Genomic DNA, 25,899 nt, shown 5'->3' with positions numbered 1-25,899 from the left:
TGAAGGACCTTTGACAAGCCGCTGGCTACCTGTCCTCATTAAGGCCACTAAAGAGTGGCCCCTCACATAAAACAGCCCATCATCCTGTTTTGGTAGTACTTATAGGAAGGATGAGGACCATAGTACATATACCGACGTACAATGCAATTAGAAATTAAAAATCGGTACTATTGAATTTGAACAAACCGGAACACGATGTTCTACTTATGTTGCAAAGACAAACTAAACTAAACTAATTTAATCTTCCTAGGCCTATTACACAGCTATTTGAGACCTAATATAGTACATGTGTGTGCTAGACTAGGCCTAGGAATATTTAAGTTTGTTTTTAACTTAGTTTTGTTCTGATTCTTTAAAGTGAATAGAACCAAATTCTACTATTTAATTGCTCAGAACATCAGTGCTTGAACTATGGTGAACACAGTTACAAAAAAGTACCATCTTAACAGGGGGATGGGCTTCATAAATTCAGGAAAATTGTAAGATTATACAGAAAATAGAAAGTCCAAATGTGTTAAGAAATGTTGAACTTTAGCTGTAAATCTTTTAATATCTTTGTGACAAATGATGAAATTCAATGAAATTTTTTAAGACTATACCTGTTAACTCGCCATTTGCAATTGTAAAATAGATCCAAGAAGACTGAAATACATTTACACAAATTAATTTGGCATAATACATGTAATTGTATGAAATTAATAATAAACATTATGCTTAATTACTGCATTATTCAACTGTAAGAGCTTCAGAACATAAGAGAAAAGGCAACTTTTGTGTTCTTTTATGTTCGCGAATGGGCAAGCCATACCAAAATTCCGACCCGCATGGACTACGTGACGATACATACGTATGCCCGAGTGATGCCAGCTGAACACCGACATAACAAGAAGAACAATGAGTCCCGCAACAAACATTGTTATATTAACACGTGCTAAGCACATGTCTGGTCAGTTTCGTTCCGTCTTCAGACCAGTGAAAACGTTAACTGATTCTCCAGCAGGTCCCTAAGCTGGAGCTAAAGGAACTACTGACACAAAGTAAGTTTTTTAATTTTTCTTTTGCATTGATTGGGCTAATATGTTGAACTAAAATTATGTAAGTTTATGTCTTTTATTAGCTGTGACATCCGGGTTTTATCTATAGTAAATTTTCCATTGAATTCATCAACATAAATGCAGAGAAGCTTCTTCACATTCCTTATATATATATGTTGTACTGAAATTAGTTTCACGTAAAGAACATTCAGGAGTTCAGCCACTTATTTGTTTAAAACACTCTAACCACAACGTTTTTACTGTAATAGGCTAAGCTAGTTAAGTCTGTTTAGTTATCTTCGTGAATGTTAACAGTTCGGCTTTGTGCTCCGTTTATTATGAACGTTTATATGTTTTCGTATTTTTTGAGAGTACAGGAGTGGATCATTTATGATTCCAATTAACAGGGTTAGATCTTTCTTCTCCAACAACCTATCTTAAGTCTTACCCCCCTACTAGTTCCTCTGGAACCCGACCTGCTATCTAGTTAGCACTCAGGTCTCTAATTACGACTGGATGAACAGGAGTGAACAGATATGGAACGGTGTCCAGTCGTTCCTCCTTGATCTGGGCTTAAATCATTCCAAAATAGCTTGAGAGGTGTGTGCTGAGAGCTCGCCCATTTCGCCACAGTGACCCCCAGTAAGTCACCATCATTACCACCAGCTATAAAAGCGCCCGCTAAATAAATGTTTCATGATAATTCTAATACATAATTTGGGCGAAATCTAGTAGAGAATTGTTATGAACACAGTATTACATGAAAATCGTTTTCATACTCAATAGTGACTAATTAGATGAAAACGATCGGCGATCTCTTGCTATAGCGAGTGCTGTCGGATGTTGGGTAAATGCTTCACCGTTTCCAACATTTCTGTACATTCTATCATAGTCAAGTGGTTACCATACTGGATATGCTAGTTTATTTGATGCACCAGGCTATCAAAGGTTCGAATCCTTCATGAGGAACAGTTCTTTGGTTATATATATACATATATGTATATATATATATATATATATATATATATATATATATATATATATATATGAATAATGAAAACTCACACCCCAGAAGTGACTCGAACCCATACTCCCAGAAGCAACACAACTGGTAACTACAGGGCGCCTTAATCCGCTTGACCATCACGGCCGTCAAAAGGAAGTGATAGCCGAGGCTATTTGAGCCACTTCCCCGACGGCAACTCGGATGGTAATCTTGGGCATAGCATTTCACCAAATCACCTCATTCTTTGGGGCACACGTGAGGAACACAAATGCGAACAAGCCTGAATGGTCCCCAGGACTATATGCGAATGAAAACTCACACCCCAGAAGTGACTCGAACCCATACTCCCAGAAGCAACACAACTGGTAACTACAGGGCGCCTTAATCCGCTTGACCATCACGGCCGTCAAAAGGAAGTGATAGCCGAGGCTATTTGAGCCACTTCCCCGACGGCAACTCGGATGGTAATCTTGGGCATAGCATTTCACCAAATCACCTCATTCTTTGGGGCACACGTGAGGAACACAAATGCGAACAAGCCTGAATGGTCCCCAGGACTATATGCGAATGAAAACTCACACCCCAGAAGTGACTCGAACCCATACTCCCAGAAGCAACACAACTGGTAACTACAGGGCGCCTTAATCCGCTTGACCATCACGGCCGTCAAAAGGAAGTGATAGCCGAGGCTATTTGAGCCACTTCCCCGACGGCAACTCGGATGGTAATCTTGGGCATAGCATTTCACCAAATCACCTCATTCTTTGGGGCACACGTGAGGAACACAAATGCGAACAAGCCTGAATGGTCCCCAGGACTATATGCGAATGAAAACTCACACCCCAGAAGTGACTCGAACCCATACTCCCAGAAGCAACACAACTGGTAACTACAGGGCGCCTTAATCCGCTTGACCATCACGGCCGTCAAAAGGAAGTGATAGCCGAGGCTATTTGAGCCACTTCCCCGACGGCAACTCGGATGGTAATCTTGGGCATAGCATTTCACCAAATCACCTCATTCTTTGGGGCACACGTGAGGAACACAAATGCGAACAAGCCTGAATGGTCCCCAGGACTATATGCGAATGAAAACTCACACCCCAGAAGTGACTCGAACCCATACTCCCAGAAGCAACACAACTGGTAACTACAAGTGGCTCAAATAGCCTCGGCTATCACTTCCTTTTGACGGCCGTGATGGTCAAGCGGATTAAGGCGCCCTGTAGTTACCAGTTGTGTTGCTTCTGGGAGTATGGGTTCGAGTCACTTCTGGGGTGTGAGTTTTCATTCGCATATAGTCCTGGGGACCATTCAGGCTTGTTCGCATTTGTGTTCCTCACGTGTGCCCCAAAGAATGAGGTGATTTGGTGAAATGCTATGCCCAAGATTACCATCCGAGTTGCCGTCGGGGAAGTGGCTCAAATAGCCTCGGCTATCACTTCCTTTTGACGGCCGTGATGGTCAAGCGGATTAAGGCGCCCTGTAGTTACCAGTTGTGTTGCTTCTGGGAGTATGGGTTCGAGTCACTTCTGGGGTGTGAGTTTTCATTCGCATATAGTCCTGGGGACCATTCAGGCTTGTTCGCATTTGTGTTCCTCACGTGTGCCCCAAAGAATGAGGTGATTTGGTGAAATGCTATGCCCAAGATTACCATCCGAGTTGCCGTCGGGGAAGTGGCTCAAATAGCCTCGGCTATCACTTCCTTTTGACGGCCGTGATGGTCAAGCGGATTAAGGCGCCCTGTAGTTACCAGTTGTGTTGCTTCTGGGAGTATGGGTTCGAGTCACTTCTGGGGTGTGAGTTTTCATTCGCATATAGTCCTGGGGACCATTCAGGCTTGTTCGCATTTGTGTTCCTCACGTGTGCCCCAAAGAATGAGGTGATTTGGTGAAATGCTATGCCCAAGATTACCATCCGAGTTGCCGTCGGGGAAGTGGCTCAAATAGCCTCGGCTATCACTTCCTTTTGACGGCCGTGATGGTCAAGCGGATTAAGGCGCCCTGTAGTTACCAGTTGTGTTGCTTCTGGGAGTATGGGTTCGAGTCACTTCTGGGGTGTGAGTTTTCATTCGCATATAGTCCTGGGGACCATTCAGGCTTGTTCGCATTTGTGTTCCTCACGTGTGCCCCAAAGAATGAGGTGATTTGGTGAAATGCTATGCCCAAGATTACCATCCGAGTTGCCGTCGGGGAAGTGGCTCAAATAGCCTCGGCTATCACTTCCTTTTGACGGCCGTGATGGTCAAGCGGATTAAGGCGCCCTGTAGTTACCAGTTGTGTTGCTTCTGGGAGTATGGGTTCGAGTCACTTCTGGGGTGTGAGTTTTCATTCGCATATAGTCCTGGGGACCATTCAGGCTTGTTCGCATATATATATATATATATATATATATATATATATATATATATATATATATATATATATATATATATATATATATATATATATATATATATAGTTGTGCATTAATTGGCTGTTGATTGCTGGTGTCGACTTTTTAATGTGTAGTGCCTCGCAGATATCTAGCCGCCTGCTATGGCTGTATCAATCGATGATTTCCGTGTTTTTTGTTTAGACTTCTCTGGTGATGGTCTGGTTGTGGGAAGAGATTATGTGTTCCTTAATGGAGCCCTGTTGCTTATGCATCGTTAATCGCCTGGAAAGAGATGTTGTTGTCTTGCCTATATACTGAATTCTTTGAGGCTTACAGTCCCCAGGTGGGCATTTGAAGGCATAGACGACATTGGTCTCTTTTAAAGAACGCTTTAGCAGAAATATATATTTTTCAAAGCAGAACGCTTTAAAAGAGACCAATGTCGTCTATGCCTTCAAATATAATATATATATTTATATATATATATATATATATATATATATATATATATATATATATATATATATATATATATATACATATATATACATATATATATATATATATATATATATATAAATATATATATATATATATTATTTATATAATATATATATATATATATATATATATATATATATATATATATATATATACATATATATATATATATATATATATATAAATATATATATATATATATATTATTTATATAATATATATATATACATATATATATATATATATATATATATATATATATATATATATATATATATATATATATATATATATATAATAAAATATAAATAATTATCCACTCAAGTTAAGGGCTATATGGGGGCTGTACCTAGCTCATTAAATCCGAGGCTCCATTAAATCCGGAGGACTTAAAATGTCGGTAATTGTTTTTTCATATTTGGGAGAGCAACAGGATGGATGGTGGGTGGGCTGGCTGGCTGGTTAACTGGCTGGTAGGTGGGTGGGGCCAAATGGGTGGGCTGGCTGATTGGATCAATGAATGGGTAACTGGAAAGCAGGCAGTAATGGGGGAGGGCAGGTGGACCTGTAGTTCAGTGCCTCTTGCCCGTCGCCCTTTTTATATATTTGGACTACATTAGCCGTCTTCCAGGTTTCCGGTAGTTCTCCTGTTTCCAGTCACATTATACACAATAGAGAGTGGCACATTTAGTGCTTCTGCACCCTCTTTTAGTATCCATGGTGAGATTCTGTCAGGCCCATTTGCCTTTGTCACATTCAGCTCCAAAAGATTCCTTTTGACATCATCACTGTTGAGGTCAAATTCCTCCAACGTTACTTGGTTTGTGTCCTCTTTTCTTAGTACCAGGGCTTCTCCTTGCTCTATTGTGAAGACCTCCTGGAATCTCTTGTTGAGTTCTTCACACACCTTGTCATTCTTCATGTATCTGTTCTCCCTTTTTCTCAGATTCATCACTTCTTATATGTGTGTGTGTGTGTGTGTGTGTAATCACCTAGTTATGCTTGTAGGGGTTGGGGGGTGGGGGGTGGGGGTAGGGGGTGGTCAGCAATGGCTGTTTGGTCCCGCCTCTAAATTGTCAATCACCTGTGTATTTACTATTTGTACCTGCAGAATCAAACTATTAGAGCTCTTGGACCCCGCCTTTCTAACCAATCTTTGTTTACTCTTTTTCTACTACATACATTTCTCTCTAACACACACACACATCCCCAGGAAGCTGTGTGTGTATGTGTGTGTGTGTGTGTGTGTGTGTGTGTGTGTGTGTGTGTGTGTGTGTGTGTGTGTGTGTGTGTGTGTGTGTGTGTGTGTACTCACCTAGTTGTGTTTGCGGGGGTTGAGCTCTGGCTCTTTGGTCCCGCCTCTCAACCGTCAATCAACAGGTGTACAGATTCCTGAGCCTATTGGGCTCTATCATATCTACACTTGAAACTGTGTATGGAGTCAGCCTCCACCACATCACTTCCTAGTGCATTCCATTTGTCAACCACTCTGACACTAAAAAAGTTGTTTCTAATATCTCTGTGGCTCATTTGGGCACTCAGTTTCCACCTGTGTCCCCTTGTGCGTGTTCCCCTTGTCTTAAATAGACTGTCTTTATCTACCCTATCAATTCCCTTCAGAATCTTGAATGTGGTGATCATGTCCCCCCTAACTCTTTTGTCTTCCAGCGAAGTGAGGTTTAATTCCCGTAGTCTCTCCTCGTAGCTCATACCTCTCAGCTCGCGTACTAGTCTGGTGGCAAACCTTTGAACCTTTTCCAGTTTAGTCTTATCATTGACTAGATATGGACTCCATGCTGGGGCTGCATACTCCAGGATTGGCCTGACATATGTGGTATACAAAGTTCTGAATGATTCTTTACACAAGTTTCTGAATGCCGTTCGTATGTTGGCCAGCGTGGCATATGCCGCTAATGTTATCCGCTTGGTATGTGCTGCAGGAGACAGGTCTGGCGTGATATCAACCCCCAAGTCTTTTTCCTTTTCTGACTCCTGAAGAATTTCCTCTTCCAGATGATACCTTGTATCTGGCCTCCTGCTCCCTACACCTATCTTCATTACATTACATTTGGTTGGGTTAAACTCTAACAACCATTTGTTCGACCATTCCTTCAGCTTGTCTAGGTCTCCTTGAAGCCTCAAACAGTCCTCTTCTGTTTTAATCCTTCTCATAATTTTAGCATCGTCCGCAAACATTGAGAGAAATGAATCGATACCCTCCGGGAGATCATTTACATTTATCAGAAACAAGATAGGACCGAGTACAGAGCCCTGTGGGACTCCACTGGTGACTTCACGCCAATCGGAGGTCTCACCCCTCACCGTAACTCTCTGCTTCCTATTGCTTAGATACTCCCTTATCCACTGGAGCACCTTACCAGCTACACGTGCCTGTCTCTCCAGCTTATGTACCAGCCTCTTATTTTTTTTATTTTTTTTTTGAGATATATACAAGAGTTGTTACATTCTTGTGCAGCCACTAGTACGCGTAGCGTTTCGGGCAAGTCCTTAATCCTACGGTCCCTGGAATACGATCCCCTGCCGCGAAGAATCGTTTTTTCATCCAAGTACACATTTTACTGTTGCGTTAAACAGAGGCTACAGTTAAGGAATTGCGCCCAGTAAATCCTCCCCGGTTAGGATACGAACCCATGACATAGCGCTCGCGGAACGCCAGGCGAGTGTCTTACCACTACACCACGGAGACTGCGACACACACACACACTTATGTGTGTGTGTGTGTGTGTAAATTTTTGCAGCTTTTGAAGTCTGTAGGAAATTTTCTACACCCAAATACTAACCCCCTAGTACGATGAGATAAATCTACTGTACTAGGAAATCAATTTTACTAACCCTACTAACCAGTAGCGTAGTACAACAAATTTTCCTTAACATTTATGCCGTTGTTACATTAGCCACCCAGTTTCTACTAGAATTAAATTATTAATATCAACCTAATTAAACCCAGTCTAACCTTATTTGATTTACTAGGCCATATAGATTGGAAATTGATTTAGTTCAATTTAACAAATTATATTTCCGTTTGTCGGTAAAGTTTTCCACAGCTGCGATTGGCTGATCCAGGATAAACAAAAGTCACGAGCTGAATTTCACCTACGTATTTATGTATTTTTATCTAACGCCACTTAGGTTCAAGTATATACACAGCGGAAAACCGTCTGTTGATACCTAGAGTGCGATAATATGATGTAAAATAACGTCGGCAGTGTTCTGTTCAAATTGGACACCAGAATGAAATATCGTGACTGATTTGCCAAGCTCATACTCGATGAGAATCCAGGTGGTGCGTGCGTCGCCAGGAGAGACTGGCTGGACACCTGGCGAGAGAGAAGCCATTTTGATCAGTGTCCCGAAGTTGTTACTTTCTATCGCCTGTTATACGGATCATCCGAGCATTATCGGGTCCCAGACTTAGCAGACAACTTCATTCATCATAGTGGACACCTCGTATGGCTAACTAATTACCTGTAGCATCATTTTATGGCCATACATTTATATGTTAGGTTGTCCAATCGTTAGGCAGAGACGATAAAAAAATCACCAAATAAGTTTTCCCCCTAATCAGTCGACTCCTCTTTCAATGTGTATTAATGGAAATATTTGTAGTCATATAGAGATTACATGCTATTAATTTCACAGAGTGGAGATTGTCTACAAAGAAGAATCATCTCTTCCAATGGATCACGTGTCTGGTCAGCCATCACGATCAAACAGGACTAGACTGGTTATGAGACGTTATCTGACGCATTCTATCCGAACTGCTTGACAGTTAAGATTTTGTTTAATCATAACTTTGTATTTAGTGTACTAACCCCAACCCCATGAATAGAATTTATTAATAATTTTCATTATTGAAATGATTTCTATATTTATGTCATAGGTAGTCTCAGCATTATTGATTCTACCCCCCAAAAAGTGTGCAAGGGAAATACTCCAAATAATGTTTAGAAGTTTTTACAGTCCGCTTCTCTAGTATTTAATTAAATCCATTATTTAATTAAATCCATTATTTTAGAATATATGTTGGAGAGTTTTCCTCCACAAAGTTAATTTAAATTGGTAGCAATGAATAATGTGGAGTGTGCAATTTAAAGAAATTGTCGAAACAAAGAAATCACAATTGCATGATATATCAGAGAAAATCAGTTAGAGCAATGCAAGGATTTAAACAACGCTCTTTGAAACTAGAAAACCAAGTCTAAACTGGCTGAAAAGGAATAATCCTGAAGAAATTTAGAATTTAAACGGTTTGTAGGCTAATGAGTTTTAGCCAAGTTATTGGAGTAAATAGAATCTTCCTCTTCACATGGGTGAGGAGGACGGTTGTATAGTGCTTCCTCCAACATTTAATGATGCTATTTTATTATCTTTCATGTTAATCTTTCAAGCTCTCATCATATACATGTGAAGAATTTGTTCTGTATATCCAGATATATTAAAATTAAATGCAGGAAAACTTTAACTTCTAGAGATGTCTTCGGAAGAGTTAGTGACTACAGCGGAGGATGGAGATCTGTCGGGGCCGACGTTCACGACGGTGGACTACACAGTCTTCAGCCTCATGCTGGCGGCGTCCGTCGGGATCGGTGTGTACAGCGCCCTCAAGGGTCGGGGCAACACCACCTCGGAGGACTACCTGCTGGGCGGCAGGACCATGTCTCCAGTCCCAGTAGCCTTCTCTCTCCTCGGCGGCGTCATCTCCGCCATAGCCATACTGGGTTAGTGGACAAAAATTATCGTTTGTAATTCACTATGCACTATTCTTTGGCAATATTTAGTTCATGTTCAAGCTATTTTTGTGTAGGCTTACAATGTTTTATTTCTTATCATTTATTTGCATTTTAAAGCTTCGGCTTGTTAAAAAAAAAGTGTTATTTCTGATAAGTTTTGTTATGTGTATGGAGGAAACCTAGGTATGTTTGTCTCAAAGTGGCAACATGACACCTGGTGCTCTCTCATGTTTGCATTTGTTCCAACTAAGGTGGCTCTAGTTTATATATACCCTTTGGATGCTCTAGTCACCAGATCTAGAGAACCTTTGGAACATATACACTATAGAGCTGCCTTGGAACATTTAGTGCTGTTACGCCTTCACTTAGTAACCGGGTTCTTTATTTCAAACACTGTATGGCGCCTTAGAGCCTCTTCTTAGTCGATCCCCACCCCGAGTCATTGGTAAGTTTTCAAGAAATGGTACTAATAATTAATCGTGAAAGGAAAAGGGGGATAAACAATACTAACCAAAACCTTCACCAACTGTACTTTTTAAATACATCTATATACATGTGAACATATCACACAGCGAGTGTCACTTTCGCACGGGACACTAATACAATAACGTCAGCAATCTTCTTTTCCTTTCGAGTCCACTTTATCTTCTATAAACATCACTCACGTTCTATGGTCCTCACACCGGCGAGTTCACCCAACTCAGTAATACATGGGCCAGTCCCACACAGTATCGTCACGGTGTCTAGAAAACCACTTCTACTCTACGGCAACACACTGGCAGAGGTCTCCAGCAACACGCTGGCAGAAGTTTCCAGCAACACGCTGGCAGAAGTTTCCAGCAACACGCTGGCAGAAGTTTCCAGCAACACGCTGGCAGAAGTTTCCAGCAACACGCTGGCAGAAGTTTCCAGCAACACGCTGGCAGAAGTTTCCAGCAACACGCTGGCAGAAGTTTCCAGCAACACGCTGGCAGAAGTTTCCAGCAACACGCTGGCAGAAGTTTCCAGCAACACGCTGGCAGAAGTTTCCAGCAACACGCTGGCAGAAGTCCACACAGGCTTACAAGGAGCCTTAACAGACGGCCAGTACTTAAGTCTTGAAACTCAATTTGGCAATGCCAGGGTATGTCGATCTAGTCACAAATACTTCGCAAGTATTACAGACATATCACTGTCAATACCGACGCGGCCACTTGTTCCCGCTAAAACACGTGTTGAGTTCAGGACTGGTGTGGGTGAACTGATTCCTGCTGACCACGATACTCTCCACATCACTTCTGCGGACTAAAAACGTCATTAGCAAGACAGAAACTACACAGTGATAAAATATGATGACGGCCTTCCACCGGGAAACAGAAAATGTGGTCGGGTGCACTCAATAGATTGCGTGTACATCGTCACCTCCTTCAACACAGCGCTTTGTCATCGATCCACTTCCTAAACAAATTGTGGTCGGTAGTGCTCCACAAAAATAGCATGGGGCGTGGATATCGTTACACCTCACTCCATAGATGGAGTCGATATCGTCACAAGTATCTATAATTATCGTGGAACATATACATGCAAGAATTACCTTGGAACATATACATATACAAGAATCACCGTGGAACATACTTTAATATTAGAGAGAAAGCCAAGGGGTGCAGGTTGAGGACTACTAATATTCTAGATGAGTGGTTTCACATATAAGCAGCTGGAAAGAAATTACTAGGTTCTTTCCACCTGGATATTCGTGAAACATGTCTCATCTACATGCATATGTCAGTAAGTTCTATCTTGCCTGAGTTATGGAAATAATTGCCTACAAAACTAAAAAAAAAAACTAGCCTAACCTTTCCTAGGCTTACCTGTTTGCAAAACTATAATAAAATAAAATTTGCGTTATTTTTTGTAGATGGAAATTTTCTTTGATTACACAGTAAGGATAAATTTAACTGTATAGCATTTAAGTTTCCAAAAGATATTGTACCAGCAAATATGAAACCAGTTAATCAATGTCAATAATATTACAATCGATCCTAACACAAGCCAACCTATTCTTCCTCACACCTCATACCAGTGAGGCTCGTGCCTCCCTCACACTCTCTCTGCCTCATATGTCCCTCACCTCCCTTCTGCAGGAAACTCCTCTGAGGTGTACGCGTTTGGTACACAGATCTGCACCTCCGTCCTGGGGATTATCCTCGGCTGCTTGTTTGTCCACCAAGTGTCGCTGCCCGTCCTCTTCAACCTTAAGCTGGTCTCCATTAATAAGGTATATATATATATATATATATATATATATATATATATATATATATATATATATATATATATATATATATATATATATATATATATAATGTGTGTGTGTATGTTGAATTTGACTGAAAGGGTAAGATTAATGATTCTAACACAAATCTTTTTCGATAATCTTATGTTTTTTCACTGTCGGGGTAATTGAAATATTAACTCTCCAAAGTTCATTTAATTTTTTTTTATTTATGGTCTGCTGCCTAAAAGCGATTTGCAAGGACTTCTTACATTTTAAAAGACAGGTTTGCACACTCATCATATCATGCTTATATTCGTTCTAAAAGAAGGTGACCACAAAAGACACCTTGCAATCGGAACTTAGTGCTGAAGGTGGAAAGATTCGAGGTAATTACAGAAGCACCATACTGTTTCCCGAGCTCAAAGTCCTGACTTGTCGTCAGGAGAGGTGACAAGTCGCCAATATATATTACTCTTAAAAAAGACGAATATCTGGCAAAAATTAACCTCATACTCTCCGACCAAATTAAATTCCAAAGGGTAAGGAAGGATACTACAGCCGAATTGAAAATGAAGGTAAACAGAAACTGTTTGATTGAAACTGTGAACGCCAAGAAATCCGGACACCACCTGCCAAAGGTTATCAGTGAATACAAACCTGGTTATGCGTATGGGAATGTCAAGACCCACAAGCCTGGAAACCCACTTCGGCCAATCATCAGCCAGATACCCACACGCACATACAGACTGGCTAAGCAACTCAACTGCCTGCTGACTCCTTATGTGCCTTGTGCCTTTAGCCTGAAGTCTCCAATGGAATTCGTTGACTTACTGCGGGGAGCACGGGCTACAGAGAAAAGAGCCTCTTTGGATGTAGAGTCGCTGGTTACCATCGTACCTGTGGATGAACAACAGCCAATTAATGCATAACTGTATTCTACCCACTTCAAGACCCCGTACCAACATAGAATCAGCAAGAGAAAATATGGGCCAATAGGCCTTCTGTAGTTGATTTCATTCTTATGTTTTCATATCCAATATATACCCATTGATTCGTGTTGTCACCTCACCCAAAAACATTTTGGTCATATCACCTCACTCAGAACGAATACAAACATGATATGATGTGTGTGCAAACCTGTCTTTAAAAATGTAAGAAGTCCTTGCAAAACGCAATTAGACAGCAGACCATAAATAAAAAAAAAATAGATGAACTTAGAAGAGTTAATATTTCAATTACCCCCGACAGTGAAAAAAAACGTGAGAAATATTGATAAGATTCGTGTAAGAATCATAAATCTTACCCTTTCGGTCATATTCAACAACATATGTTTACAAGAAAGACTGCTACCAAAATATACTTATATATATATATATATATATATATATATATATATATATATATATATATATATATATATATATATATATATATATATATATATATATATATAATATATATATATATATATATAATATATATATATATATATATATATATATATGTCGTACCTAGTAGCCAGAACTCACTTCTCAGCCTACTATTCAAGGCCCGATTTGCCTAATAAGCCAAGTTTTCCTGAATTAATATATTTACTATAATTTTTTTCTTATGAAATGATAAAGCTACCCTTTTCACTATGTATGAGGTCAATTTTTTTTTATTGGAGTTAAAATTAACGTAGATATATGACCGAACCTAACCAACCCTACCTAACCTAACCTAACCTATATATATAGGTAAGGTTAGGTTAGGTAGCCAAAAAAAGCTAGGTTAGGTTAGGTTAGGTAGGTTAGGTCGACGAAAAAACATTAATTCATGAAAACTTGGCTTATTAGGCAAATCGGGCCTTGCATAGTAGGCTGAGAAGTGAGTTCTGGCTACTAGGTACGACATATATATATATATATATATATATATGTCGTACCTAGTAGCCAGAACGCACTTCTCAGCCTACTATGCAAGGCCCGATTTGCCTAATAAGCCAAGTTTTCATGAATTAATATATTTTTTCTAATTTTTTTCTTATGAAATGATAAGGCTACCCATTTCATTATGTATGAGGTCAATTTTTTTATTGGAGTTAAAATTAACGTAGATATATGACCGAACTTAACCAACCCTACCTAACCTAACCTAACCTCTCTCTATAGGTTAGGTTTGGTTAGGTAGCCGAAAAAGTTAGGTTAGGTTAGGTTAGGTAGGTTAGGTAGTCGAAAAACAATTAATTCATGAAAACTTGGCTTATTAGGCAAATCGGGCCTTGCATAGTAGGCCAAAAAGTGAGTTCTGGCTACTAGGTACGACATATATATATATATATATATATATATATATATATATATATATATATATATATGTCGTACCTAGTAGCCAGAACTCACTTCTCAGCCTACTATTCAAGGCCCGATTTGCCTAATAAGCCAAGTTTTCCTGAATTAATATATTTACTATAATTTTTTTCTTATGAAATGATAAAGCAACCCTTTTCTCTATGTATGAGGTAAATTTTTTTTATTGGAGTTAAAATTAACGTAGATATATGACCGAACCTAACCAACCCTACCTAACCTAACCTAACCTATATTTATAGGTAAGGTTAGGTTAGGTAGCCAAAAAAAGCTAGGTTAGGTTAGGTTAGGTAGGTTAGGTAGACGAAAAAACATTAATTCATGAAAACTTGGCTTATTAGGCAAATCGGGCCTTGAATAGTAGGCTGAGAAGTGCGTTCTGGCTATTAGGTACGACATATATATATATATATATATATATATATATATATATATATATATATATATATATATGTCGTACCGAGTAGCCAGAACTCACTTCTCAGCCTACTATGCAAGGCCCGATTTGCCTAATAAGCCAAGTTTTCCTGAATTAATATATTTTCTCTAATTTTTTTCTTATGAAATGATAAAGCTACCCATTTCATTATGTATGAGGTAAATTTTTTTTTATTGGATTTAAAATTAATGTAGATATACGATCGAACCTAACCAACCCTACCTAACCTAACCTAACCTATCTTTATAGGTAATGTTAGGTTAGGTAGCCAAAAAAAGCTAGGTTAGGTTAGGTTAGGTAGGTTAGGTAGACGAAAAAACATTAATTCATGAAAACTTGGCTTATTAGGCAAATCGGGCCTTGCATAGTAGGCTGAGAAGTGAGTTCTGGCTATTAGGTACGACATATATATATATATATATATATATATATATATATATATATATATATATATATATATATATATATATGTCGTACCTAGTAGCCAGAACGCACTTTTTGGCCTACTATGCAAGGCCAGATTTGCCTAATAAGCCAAGTTTTCCTGAATTAATATATTTTCTCTAATTTTTGTCTTATGAAATGATAAAGCTATCAATTTCATTATGTATGAGGTCAATTTTTTTTTATTGGAGTTAAAATTAACGTAGATATATAACCGAACCTAACCAACCCTACCTAACCTAACCTAACCTATCTTTATCGGTTAGGTTAGGTTAGGTAGCCGAAAAAGTTAGGTTAGGTTAGGTTAGGTAGGTTAGGTAGTCGAAAAACAATTAATTCATGAAAACTTGGCTTATTAAGCAAATCTGGCCATGCATATTAGGCTGAGAAGTGCGTTCTGGCTACTAGGTACGACATATATATATATATATATATATATATATATATATATATATATATATATATATATATGTCGTATCTAGTAGCCAGAACGCACTTCTCAGCCTACTATGCAAGGCCAAATTTGCCTAATAAGCCAAGTTTTCCTGAATTAATATATTTTCTCTAATTTTTTTCTTATGAAAAGATAAAGCTACCCATTTCATTATGTATGAGGTCATTTTTTTTTTATTGGAGTTAAAATTAACGTAGATATATGACCGAACCTAACCAACCCTACCTAACCTAACCTAACCTATCTTTATAGGTTAGGTTAGGTTAGGTAGCCGAAAAAGTTAGGTTAGGTTAGGTTAGGTAGGTTAGGTTGTCGAAAAACAATTAATTCATGAAAACTTGGCTTATTAGGCAAATTTGGCCTTGCATAGTAGGCTGAGAAGTGCGTTCTGGCTACTAGGTACGACATATATATATATATATATATATATATATATATATATATATATATATATATATATATATATATATATATATATATATATATATATATATATATTATTAAATATGACCGAAAAAGTAAGATTAACAATTCTAACACGAATTTTCTGAATCTTTCGTACATTTCTTTTCACTGTTGGAGGTAAATCAAAAATCAATTCTCCAAAATTCATTTTTTATTTTTTGAATTTTATGAATATTGAATTTTGGAGAATTGATTTTTGATTTACCTCCAACAGTGAAAAGAAATGTACGAAAGATTGAGAAAATTCGTGTTAGAATTATTAATCTTACTTTTTCGGTCATATTTAATAATATATGTCTACAGGAAAGACTGCTACCAAAATATACTAATATATATATATATATATATATATATATATATATATATATATAGAATCTTCTCAATGTTTCTTATGTTTTTCTTCACTGTTGAGGGAAGTTGAAAAATTAACTCTTCAAAGTTCATTTTCACAATATATTATAGTCTGACGCCTAGGGACACGTTTCACAAGACACTTCTTACATTTTCAAAGACAAATTTACGATTTGCCTCCGAAAATGACAACCATTTGGACGGTCAGGGATTGAACGCCGACCTGCCTAAAGCGAGACCGTCGCTCTATCGTAAAGCGCAAGTGTTTGGGCAAGTAGATGTGGAGGTGGATGTAGCTAATTGCACACAAGGTTTCGTGAGGTGGTATGGTAAGAGGTAATATATCTGAGACTCATTGCAATGTACGACCGACGAAAGCAAGGCAGGGCCCAGGAGCTGATGCTTAATGTGCAAGCTGTACATATACTTAATGTGCATATATACATGTTAGGCTTATGTCGAGGGCCTTCTACCCAAGGTGGAACTACTGGCAGAAGACCTTCATCAATAATGTAACCCCACAACAAGCTGACTAACTCCTGGGTACCTATCTACTGCTAGGTGAACAAACCTATAGGTGATAGGAAACTGGCCCTTACATTTCTGTCCGGCCCGGGATTCGAACTCGGAATTCCTGATGGTGCGTCGAGAACGAATCTGGCTTTACCGGGAGAGAGAGAAAATTATTTACACAGTTTTCTGGAAGAACAATCCACATCAAGGGTCCTTTGGAGTGAACTCTACATATCCACGCAATATTGTTCTCAAAATTTATTATTGTTTACATAATACATTTTTCACACAAAAACTTATTTATTTATACAATATCCAGTATAAGTCACTCATACAGGATATAGCTTCATTTTATATCCCCCTCTACAGTACCTAGAGCTCCGTTACAAGTCTCGCCCACTACGGCAGATGGCGTCGGGCGCCTACCTGCTGTATGGCCTCTTGGTTATAGGCATGGTGCTGTACGCTCCGTCCCTCGCCCTCACCACCGTCATTGGCCTCTCCACCACTGTCTCCGTCGTCGCCATGGGCATGATCTGCACCTTCTACATCACCATCGTGAGTCCTGGGGTTACAACGCAAACATTACATGTTGGCATGGCGGTTTGATCAGCCTGTAACGTTGCACTGAGTTTGGGTTTATAGTCTCGAGGTCAGTCGTTCCTTTTGTCATTTCGACTCATTCTTACCTTTTTTTGGCGTCTTATTTAATCTAATGCTACGAAGGCTCACTGAACCGGAGTGCACATGACAGTCAATGGGAAGTTGATTGATGAGGCACTATATAATTCATGGTGCATCAATTTTCGCTAGGGAGGAGTGAAGGTTGTGGTGCAAACTTTCCTCATGATCATGGGAGTGAGTCACACAAGACTCATAATGCCTCAATATTCTCTAGGGAGGAGTGGAGGCTGTGGTACAAACTTTCCTCATCTTCCTGGGAGTGAGTGACACAAGACTCATAATGCCTCATTATTCCCCAGGAAGGAGTGGAGGCTGCGGTACAAACTTTCCTCATGATCATAGGAGTGAGTCACACAAGACTCATAATGCCTCATTATTCACCAGGGAGGAGTGAAGGCTGTGGTGTACACGGACGTGTTGCAGACCTCCCTCATGTTCCTGGGAGTGTTGGTGGTGGTGGTCATCTGTACTCTTGACCTTGGTGGGGTCGGCGTCGTCTGGGACTCAGCGCTTCAAGGCTCTCGGGTCCAGTTCCTCAAGTGAGTATTAAAGTGCTACCTAATAAGTTGGTTAATTGGTTGGTCATTCTACATCCAAGAATGGCAGACTGTTATTTTCACTATTTTCATGTGTAAATCGGAGTACTGACTCTCTCTCTAGGTGTCTTTTTTAGGTCAATTAGTTCATCTGAGTCTTTTACTATTACGAATATGTCATCTACATAACGGCAGTATACAGTTGGTTTTTGTCTGCTACTGAAGACCCTATCTTCGATGGTTCCCATATAAAAATTATCAAATAAAACTCCTAAGGGGGAGCCCATTGCTACTCCGTCTATTTGTAAATACATGTCTCCTTGTGGACTGATGAAAGGGGCTTCCTTTGTACATGCTTCGAGAAGACTTTTCAAGTGTGGCTCAAGCTGAAAATAGTGAAAATAACAGTCTGCCATTCTTGGATGTACTAATAACAAAAACAGGAACCTCTTTAAGCACCAACGTATATACCAAGCCCACCAACATAGGATTATGCCTGAACGGTAGAAGTGAGTGCCCCCAAAGATACAAAGCCAGTGTTCTCAATGCTTATATTCGTCGAGCGCTTACCCACTGCTCTGAATGGAGCAACGTGAGTAGAGAGTTTGAAAGAGTAACTCAGGTATTGGTGAACAATGGATATAGCAACGCGGAAATAAACGCTGCTATAAGAAGACACTTGGACCGTTGGTATAATTCAGAACCTAGAAAAGAAACCACAACACCCCCAATAAAATTATATTACAAATCAACCATGCACAGTGAACATATAAAAGAGGAAAGAATAATGAAAGAAATAATCCGTAAAGGAGTAAAAAGCACTACTCCTAACCAAAACATAAACCTGATAATATTCTACAAAACCAAGAAGACTTCCGAACTCCTTATCAAAAACAGCCCGAAGCCGACGGAGAACCCTCTACAGCAGTCAAGCGTTGTATACATGTACACTTGCCCCCACGAAGGATGTAACCTTCAATGTAAGTACATAGGTATGACGTCGACCAAGCTGACGAGGCGTTTGACATGCCATCTTCAAACTGGTGCCCCTAGGAATCACATGAGACAAGCCCATGACATTACTCTAACAAGAGAAATGTTGAACAAGAATACTTGCATAATAGACAAAACCCAAGATTCAAGAAGATTACAAATTCTTGAGGCAATTCACATAAGAATAGAGCGACCTACCATGAACACCCAAATCACGGAACTATTTACTCTACCCACCATGAGAGTAAGGACAAGACAAGAACATATCGATGCCAACACAGAAGACAATGTCCAACATAACAGGCCAATTACACTGGATTAATCTTTGTGTTTAGATAGGAGATGCCTCGTATGGGCCAATAAGCCTTCTGCAGCCCCTATGTTTATCCCTTATGTATCCCCCCATGTTTTCACCTTCATTGTATTATCACCTGACCTAATGCGGGTATAAAATCAACTAGTATTGTAAGATCTGTTCACTTGAGAATGAACCATGGAGGTTCGAAACGTCGTGCAAATTATACAAATAAGTGTAATACACTCTATAGTAAATCACTTCTTTTCTTCACCTTAAAAGTACGAAAATGAGTTTTGGAGAACTCCTATTTCAATTAAGCCCTGATGCTAAGAAAATAGTTAGAGGGATAGAAGCCCTAAACCAGAAAATAATAAATACAGAATATGCGGTCATATATATATATATATATATATATATATATATATATATATATATATATATATATATATATATATATATATATATATGTCGTACCTAGTAGCCAGAACGCACTTCTCAGCCTACTATACAAGGCCCGATTTGCCTAATAAGCCAAGTTTTCATGAATTAATATTTCTTCGACTACCTATCCTACCTAACCGAACCTAACCTAACTTTTTCGGCTACCTAACTGAACTTAACCTATAAAGATAGTTTAGGTTAGGTTAGGTAGGGTTGGTTAGGTTCGGTCATATATCTACGTTAGTTTTAACTCCAATAAAAAAAGATTGACCTCATACATAATGAAATGGGTAGCTTTATCATTTCATAAGAAAAAAATTAGAGAAAATATATTAATTCATGAAAACTTGGCTTATTAGGCAAATCGGGCCTTGCATAGTAGGCTGACAAGTGCGTTCTGGCTACTAGGTACGACATATATATATATATATATATATATATATATATATATATATATATATATATATATATATATATATATATAGAGAGAGAGAGAGAGAGAGAGAGAGAGAGAGAGAGAGAGAGAGAGAGAGAGAAAGAGAGAGAGATAGGTTAGGTTAGGTTAGGTAGGGTTGGATAGGTTCGGTCATATATCTACGTTAATTTTAACTCATTTCATTATGTATGAGGTCAATTTTTTTATTGGAGTTAAAATTAATGTAGATATATGACCGAACCTAAATTCATAACCTAACTTATATATAACTATATATAACTATATATATATATATATATATATATATATATATATATAACTATATATATATATATATATATATATATATATATATATATATATATATATATATATATATATATATATATATATATATATATATATATATATAATATGTCGTACCTAGTAGCCAGAACGCACTTCTCGGCCTACTATGCAAGGCCCAATTTGCCTAATAAGCCAAGTTTTCCTGAATTAATATATTTTCTCTAATTTTTTTCTTATGAAATGATAAACCTACCCATTTCATTATGTATGAGGTCAATTTTTTTTATTGGAGTTAAAATTAAAGTAGATTTATGACCGAACCTAACCAACCCTACCTAACCTAACCTAACCTATCTTTGTAGGTTAGGTTAGGTTAGGTAGCCCAAAAAGTTAGGTTAGGTTAGGTAGGTTAGGCAGTCGAAAAAACATTAATTCATGAAAACTTGGCTTATTAGGCAAATCGGGCCTTGCGTAGTAGGCTGAGGAGTGCGTTCTGACTACTAGGTACGACATATATATATATATATATATATATATATATATTATATATATATATATATATATATATATATATATATATATATATATGTCGTACCTAGTAGCCAGAACGCACTTTTTGGCCAACTATGCAAGGCCCGATTTGCCTAATAAGCCAAGTTTTTCTGAATTAATATATTTTCTCAAATTTTTTTCTTATGAAATGATAAAGCTACCCATTTCATTATGTATGAGGTCAATTTTTTTTTATTGGAGTTAAAATTAATGTAGATATATGACCGAACCTAACCAACCCTACCTAACCTAACCTAACCTATCTTTATAGGTTAGGTTAGGTTAGGTAGCCGAAAAAGTTAGGTTAGGTTAGGTTAGGTAGGTTAGGTAGTCGAAAAACAATTATTTCATGAAAACTTGGCTTATTAGGCAAATCGGGCCTTGCATAGTAGGCTGAGAAGTGCGTTCTGGCTACTAGGTACGACATATATATATATATATATATATATATATATATATATATGTCGTACCTAGTAGCCAGAACGCACTTCTCAGCCTACTATTCAAGGCCCGATTTGCCTAATAAGCTAAGTTTTCATGAATTAATTGTTTTTCGAGAACCTAACCTACCTAACCTAACCTAACCTAACTTTTTCGGCTACCTAACCTAACCTAACCTATAAAGATAGGTTAGGTTAGGTTAGGTAGGGTTGGTTAGGTTCGGTCATATATCTACGTTAATTTTAACTCCAATAAAAAAAAATTGACCTCATACATAATGAAATGGGTAGCTTTATCATTTCATAAGAAAAAAATTAGAAAGAATATATTAATTCAGGAAAACTTGGCTTATTAGGCAAATCGGGCCTTGAATAGTAGGCCAAAAAGTGAGTTCTGGCTACTAGGTACGACATATATATATATATATATATATATATATATATATATATATATATATATATATATATATATATATATATATATATATATATATATATATATATATAATATGCTGCCTGGCCTTCTAACCCATGAATAATATAATTATTATACAGAATTACGCATCTGGTACCCTCATAGTGACGATAACAAATTTTCGGTTGTATCTAAGTAATTTTTGATAATATACGTACTGGTGACAAATGTTCTTAACGAACTTGACAGTAAATATATTTTGTTCATTACAGGAGCATTTCTATCAAGAATTTACGCTACGTTCACTATTGACGTTTAGGTAGAGACCTTCATCAAGTTTGATATTAATTAAAAAAGCTACGACTGTCTAACTACATTCACGGCAGCCTATCCTCGGCCAAACTACAGGGGATCATAATTACCATTCCTAAATTTGATCGTGACGTGTAACAAAAATCGTAACTCGAATATAAATTAATATTAATGTATATTATTGGTGTGTGTTTTGTCAGGCTTTGGATAGGTTAGGTTATGTTAGGTTAGGTTATGTTAGGTTAGGTTAGGCGATATGGTTTTGGTGATAACTATTTTAAACTTTCAGTTCATGGATGAAGCATTTAGCAGGATGAAATGGAAGTTCTGGTGAAGAAATGTTCCATCATAATGTGTGTGTACAATGTTTGTGGTTGGATTAATTTAATAATAAGCATTTGGCCAATGTTTATGAGGACAGGCTGTTTACAAAGGTGCAGTTCACACATAAGGAGACGCAGCATAAATTGTCCGAAAGGAAGCAATTGCTCATTATCAAAATAAAACTTTCTTACAGCTTCATATCTCTTCCTTCCAGCCTGGATCCCAGCCCCTTCATTCGCCACACTTTCTGGTCAACTATAATGATGGGCCTCCATCATGTTCTTTATTTGTTTGCCTTCAGTCAGGTATCCTTCCAGAGGCTCGTATCTGTCAGCAACGTCCAGACATCAAAAAGGTAAGAATTAAGCTGCTAAAAGCCACTAACAGAAGCTCACAGGTGCTGTATTTCTGTTCTTACATCTGGAAAATAGAATAATACAAGATGTTTAAATTTTAGATTTCATAGTAGTTATATGAAACATATTTCCAACCTGTATCACTCTTGGCAACGTCAATCTTCACCTCATCAAGAAATGTTGGAATAAATATATTTTAATTAACAGCTGATATTATTTTGTAATTTTCAATTAACACCCGGCCTACAATCTGTATCTACAGATTGTATCTACAGATGGATACAGTAGATACAATCAGTATCTACGGATAGATGGAGCAACAATATGCTACCCCCTAGAAGTGTTATTTGCTAATTTTTACAGGAGCACCATGAAGGAAAGAGTCTTGAGTTGCAGTTGAAAAATGAAGCGTATGCTGGCGATATATCGATGATATATTCGTAATAGAAAAAGACCTAACAGAACTAATTGGTCTAAAAAAAACATCTAGAGAGAGTGTGTCAGGATTCCAATTCATCAATGAAAATAGTAAAAATAACAGTCTACCTTTCGTGGATGTGTTAATAACAAAAACATAAGCATCTCTATGCACCAGCGTATATACTAAGCCTACAAACATAGGATTATGCCTAAACGGTAGAAGTGACTGTCCTCAAAGATATAACGCCATTGTTATCAATGCTCATATTCGTCGAGCCCTTGTCCACTGCTCTGAATGAAGTAACTTGAGTAGGGAGTTTGAGAGGATAACACAAGTACTGGTGAACATTAGTTATAGTAACCACGAGATCAACACCACTGTAAGACGACATTGGGACCGGAGGTACACTCCTGAACCAAGACTAGAAACCACAACACCTCCAATAAAATTATATTACTAATCCATCAGTAATGGATCACATTAGTAATGGATCCATCAGTAATGGATCATAAAGACAGTGAGTATAAGAGAGAGGAAAGCCACCCAAAACGTGGCAGGAATAGCCCGTAAGTGGAGGTCCTTTGGAACCATTACCAGTACCAGTAGCTGATACTGGAGATCTGTGGATGAATGGGGTCTTCCAGTCACTCGCAGTTTATGGCCCTCAGGAGGCTTGGTCGCCAGGTTGCAGTTTAATGTGAAAGGCGACACTTTATACCAGAACAGAACAACCTGGGAAGTTTGGTACCATCAGGATCGTCGTCCTGTTCAAGGAATTGCATTTGTCCATCTGGGAATTTGCGGTGAAATTCTGGGTTGCGTTATTCTTTCTTCAGTATGGTGAGGTCAGTGTAGGAGTTCATGGTGTTGGCGTCGACATACATGGGATGCGGGTATTTGACGTGGAGGAGGCGGTGAATAGCTTCTCCAGGTCGTTGTCGCTGGAGAAGAGAAGGTGAACACCTTCTCTGGTCTCCAGGATATCAGCCGGTGAGACATTTCCGATGGTAGAGACCTTTTCGAAGATCAGTCGTGGTGAAAATGAGGTCCTCTCGGAGGCACATACATTTTAATATCTAATATAAAAAGTAAAGAAACATCTATTAAAAACTATCTAAATATGTATATATTCATCAATATTGATTCATATTACAATAATCGTACTTATTTGTCATCATTTTACTACGACCATTACTAAATTAACCTTTGATCCAAATCTTCATCTTTTAAGGCATTTTAAGTAAAAAAAATACAAATCGTCCAGAATATTTTTATTTATGGATTTTCAACTTTCAATATCTCAGGCTGTGCCTTGTCTTTGCCGTGGGGCTGAGTCTGTTGTATTTGCTGTATTTCTTCTCTGGTATGGTCGCCTACGCCGTCTACAGAGATTGCGATCCCTTCTCCTCTGGCAAGATCAACAAATTTGACCAGATTTTACCCTTTATGGTTATAGACAAGTTGAACCATCTCACTGGGTTGTCTGGAATTTTCGTTGTAGCTGTGTATGGGGGAGTTTTGAGGTAAGCTTACTCTCTTCATTATTTAGTTCTACCTGTGTGTGTGTGTGTATACTCACCTAGTTGTGCTTGTGGGAGTTGAGCTTTGGCTCTTTGGTCCCGCCTCTCAACTGTCAATCAACCGATCTACAGATTCCTGAACGTGTGTGTGTGTGTGTGTGTGTGTGTGTGTGTGTGTGAATTTGCTCTCTATATATTCTAATATAATTTTAATCAGTATATATTAATAAGTTGAATTAAATTAAAATTTTATAATTTGCAATAAAGCAGGTAGCATACTCATACCATCGACCATTTCCCAGTTCTGTGTCCAGCGCAGCGAACTCGGTGGCTTGTCTCCTTTGGGAGGACTTCTTGAAGGAACGGAGCTGCTTCAGGGACCTGAGCAACGAGGGCGCCACTAAAGCCTTGAAAATCATCTGTAATTATTTCCTATGTATATGCTCCCAAACGTAGTAAATCAATTAATATATATGTATGTGTTACGGCCTTCTTGAGCCTGTAACCAGGTTTTCTGCTTATGGGGTCTTAGAGCCTCTTCTTCTATGATCCCACCCCAAGTATATGGTAAGTTATAAAGAATTGGCGGTGGCACGTAATTGTGCATGAAATACAAGGGGGTAAACAAGACTAAATAGCACCTTTACCAATATATTATCTATTTCATATAACTACAAATATGTACACAGTCTCTTTCACACATGACACTTAATATATCTGCAGTGTTCTTCAAATCCTGGTGAGTCCACCATCTTCAAGTATACATCATCCACTTCCAATGGTTTTAACACCGGCGAGTTCACCTTACTGAACATGGGCCAATCCCACACCATATCGTAACGATGTCCAAATACCCCACGTCTGCTCTTCAGAAACACAATGGCAGAGGGCTTCAGCAACACACTGAAAGGGGCCACCAATAATACATCCAGGGTCTCCACTAAC

The 25,899-nt window shown here is 38.3% G+C and overlaps 1 protein-coding gene across 2 annotated transcripts in view; it reads left to right on the top strand.

Annotated features, from left to right (window-relative positions):
• Positions 1-913: 913 nt before the first annotated feature.
• LOC123748385 (sodium-coupled monocarboxylate transporter 1-like) overlaps positions 914-25,899 on the top strand; it is a 42,913-nt gene continuing 17,927 nt past the window's right edge. The window contains exons 1-8 of one of the 2 annotated variants that reach the window (XM_069310735.1): positions 914-1,037; positions 9,407-9,655; positions 11,788-11,921; positions 17,347-17,496; positions 18,007-18,161; positions 22,872-23,012; positions 24,739-24,957; positions 25,257-25,375. In XM_069310735.1, coding sequence (XP_069166836.1) covers positions 9,409-9,655; positions 11,788-11,921; positions 17,347-17,496; positions 18,007-18,161; positions 22,872-23,012; positions 24,739-24,957; positions 25,257-25,375 — 1,165 coding nt within the window. In that variant the 5' untranslated portion in view covers positions 914-1,037; positions 9,407-9,408. Of the gene's footprint in view, positions 1,038-9,406; positions 9,656-11,787; positions 11,922-17,307; positions 17,497-18,006; positions 18,162-22,871; positions 23,013-24,738; positions 24,958-25,256; positions 25,376-25,899 lie in introns of both variants that reach the window. The other variant, XM_069310689.1, reaches the window with a different exon arrangement.

This window comes from Procambarus clarkii, chromosome 1, assembly GCF_040958095.1.
Source record: "Procambarus clarkii isolate CNS0578487 chromosome 1, FALCON_Pclarkii_2.0, whole genome shotgun sequence".
NCBI classification, from domain to species: domain Eukaryota; kingdom Metazoa; phylum Arthropoda; class Malacostraca; order Decapoda; family Cambaridae; genus Procambarus; species Procambarus clarkii.
This window is presented reverse-complemented; position numbering and strand designations above follow the sequence as displayed.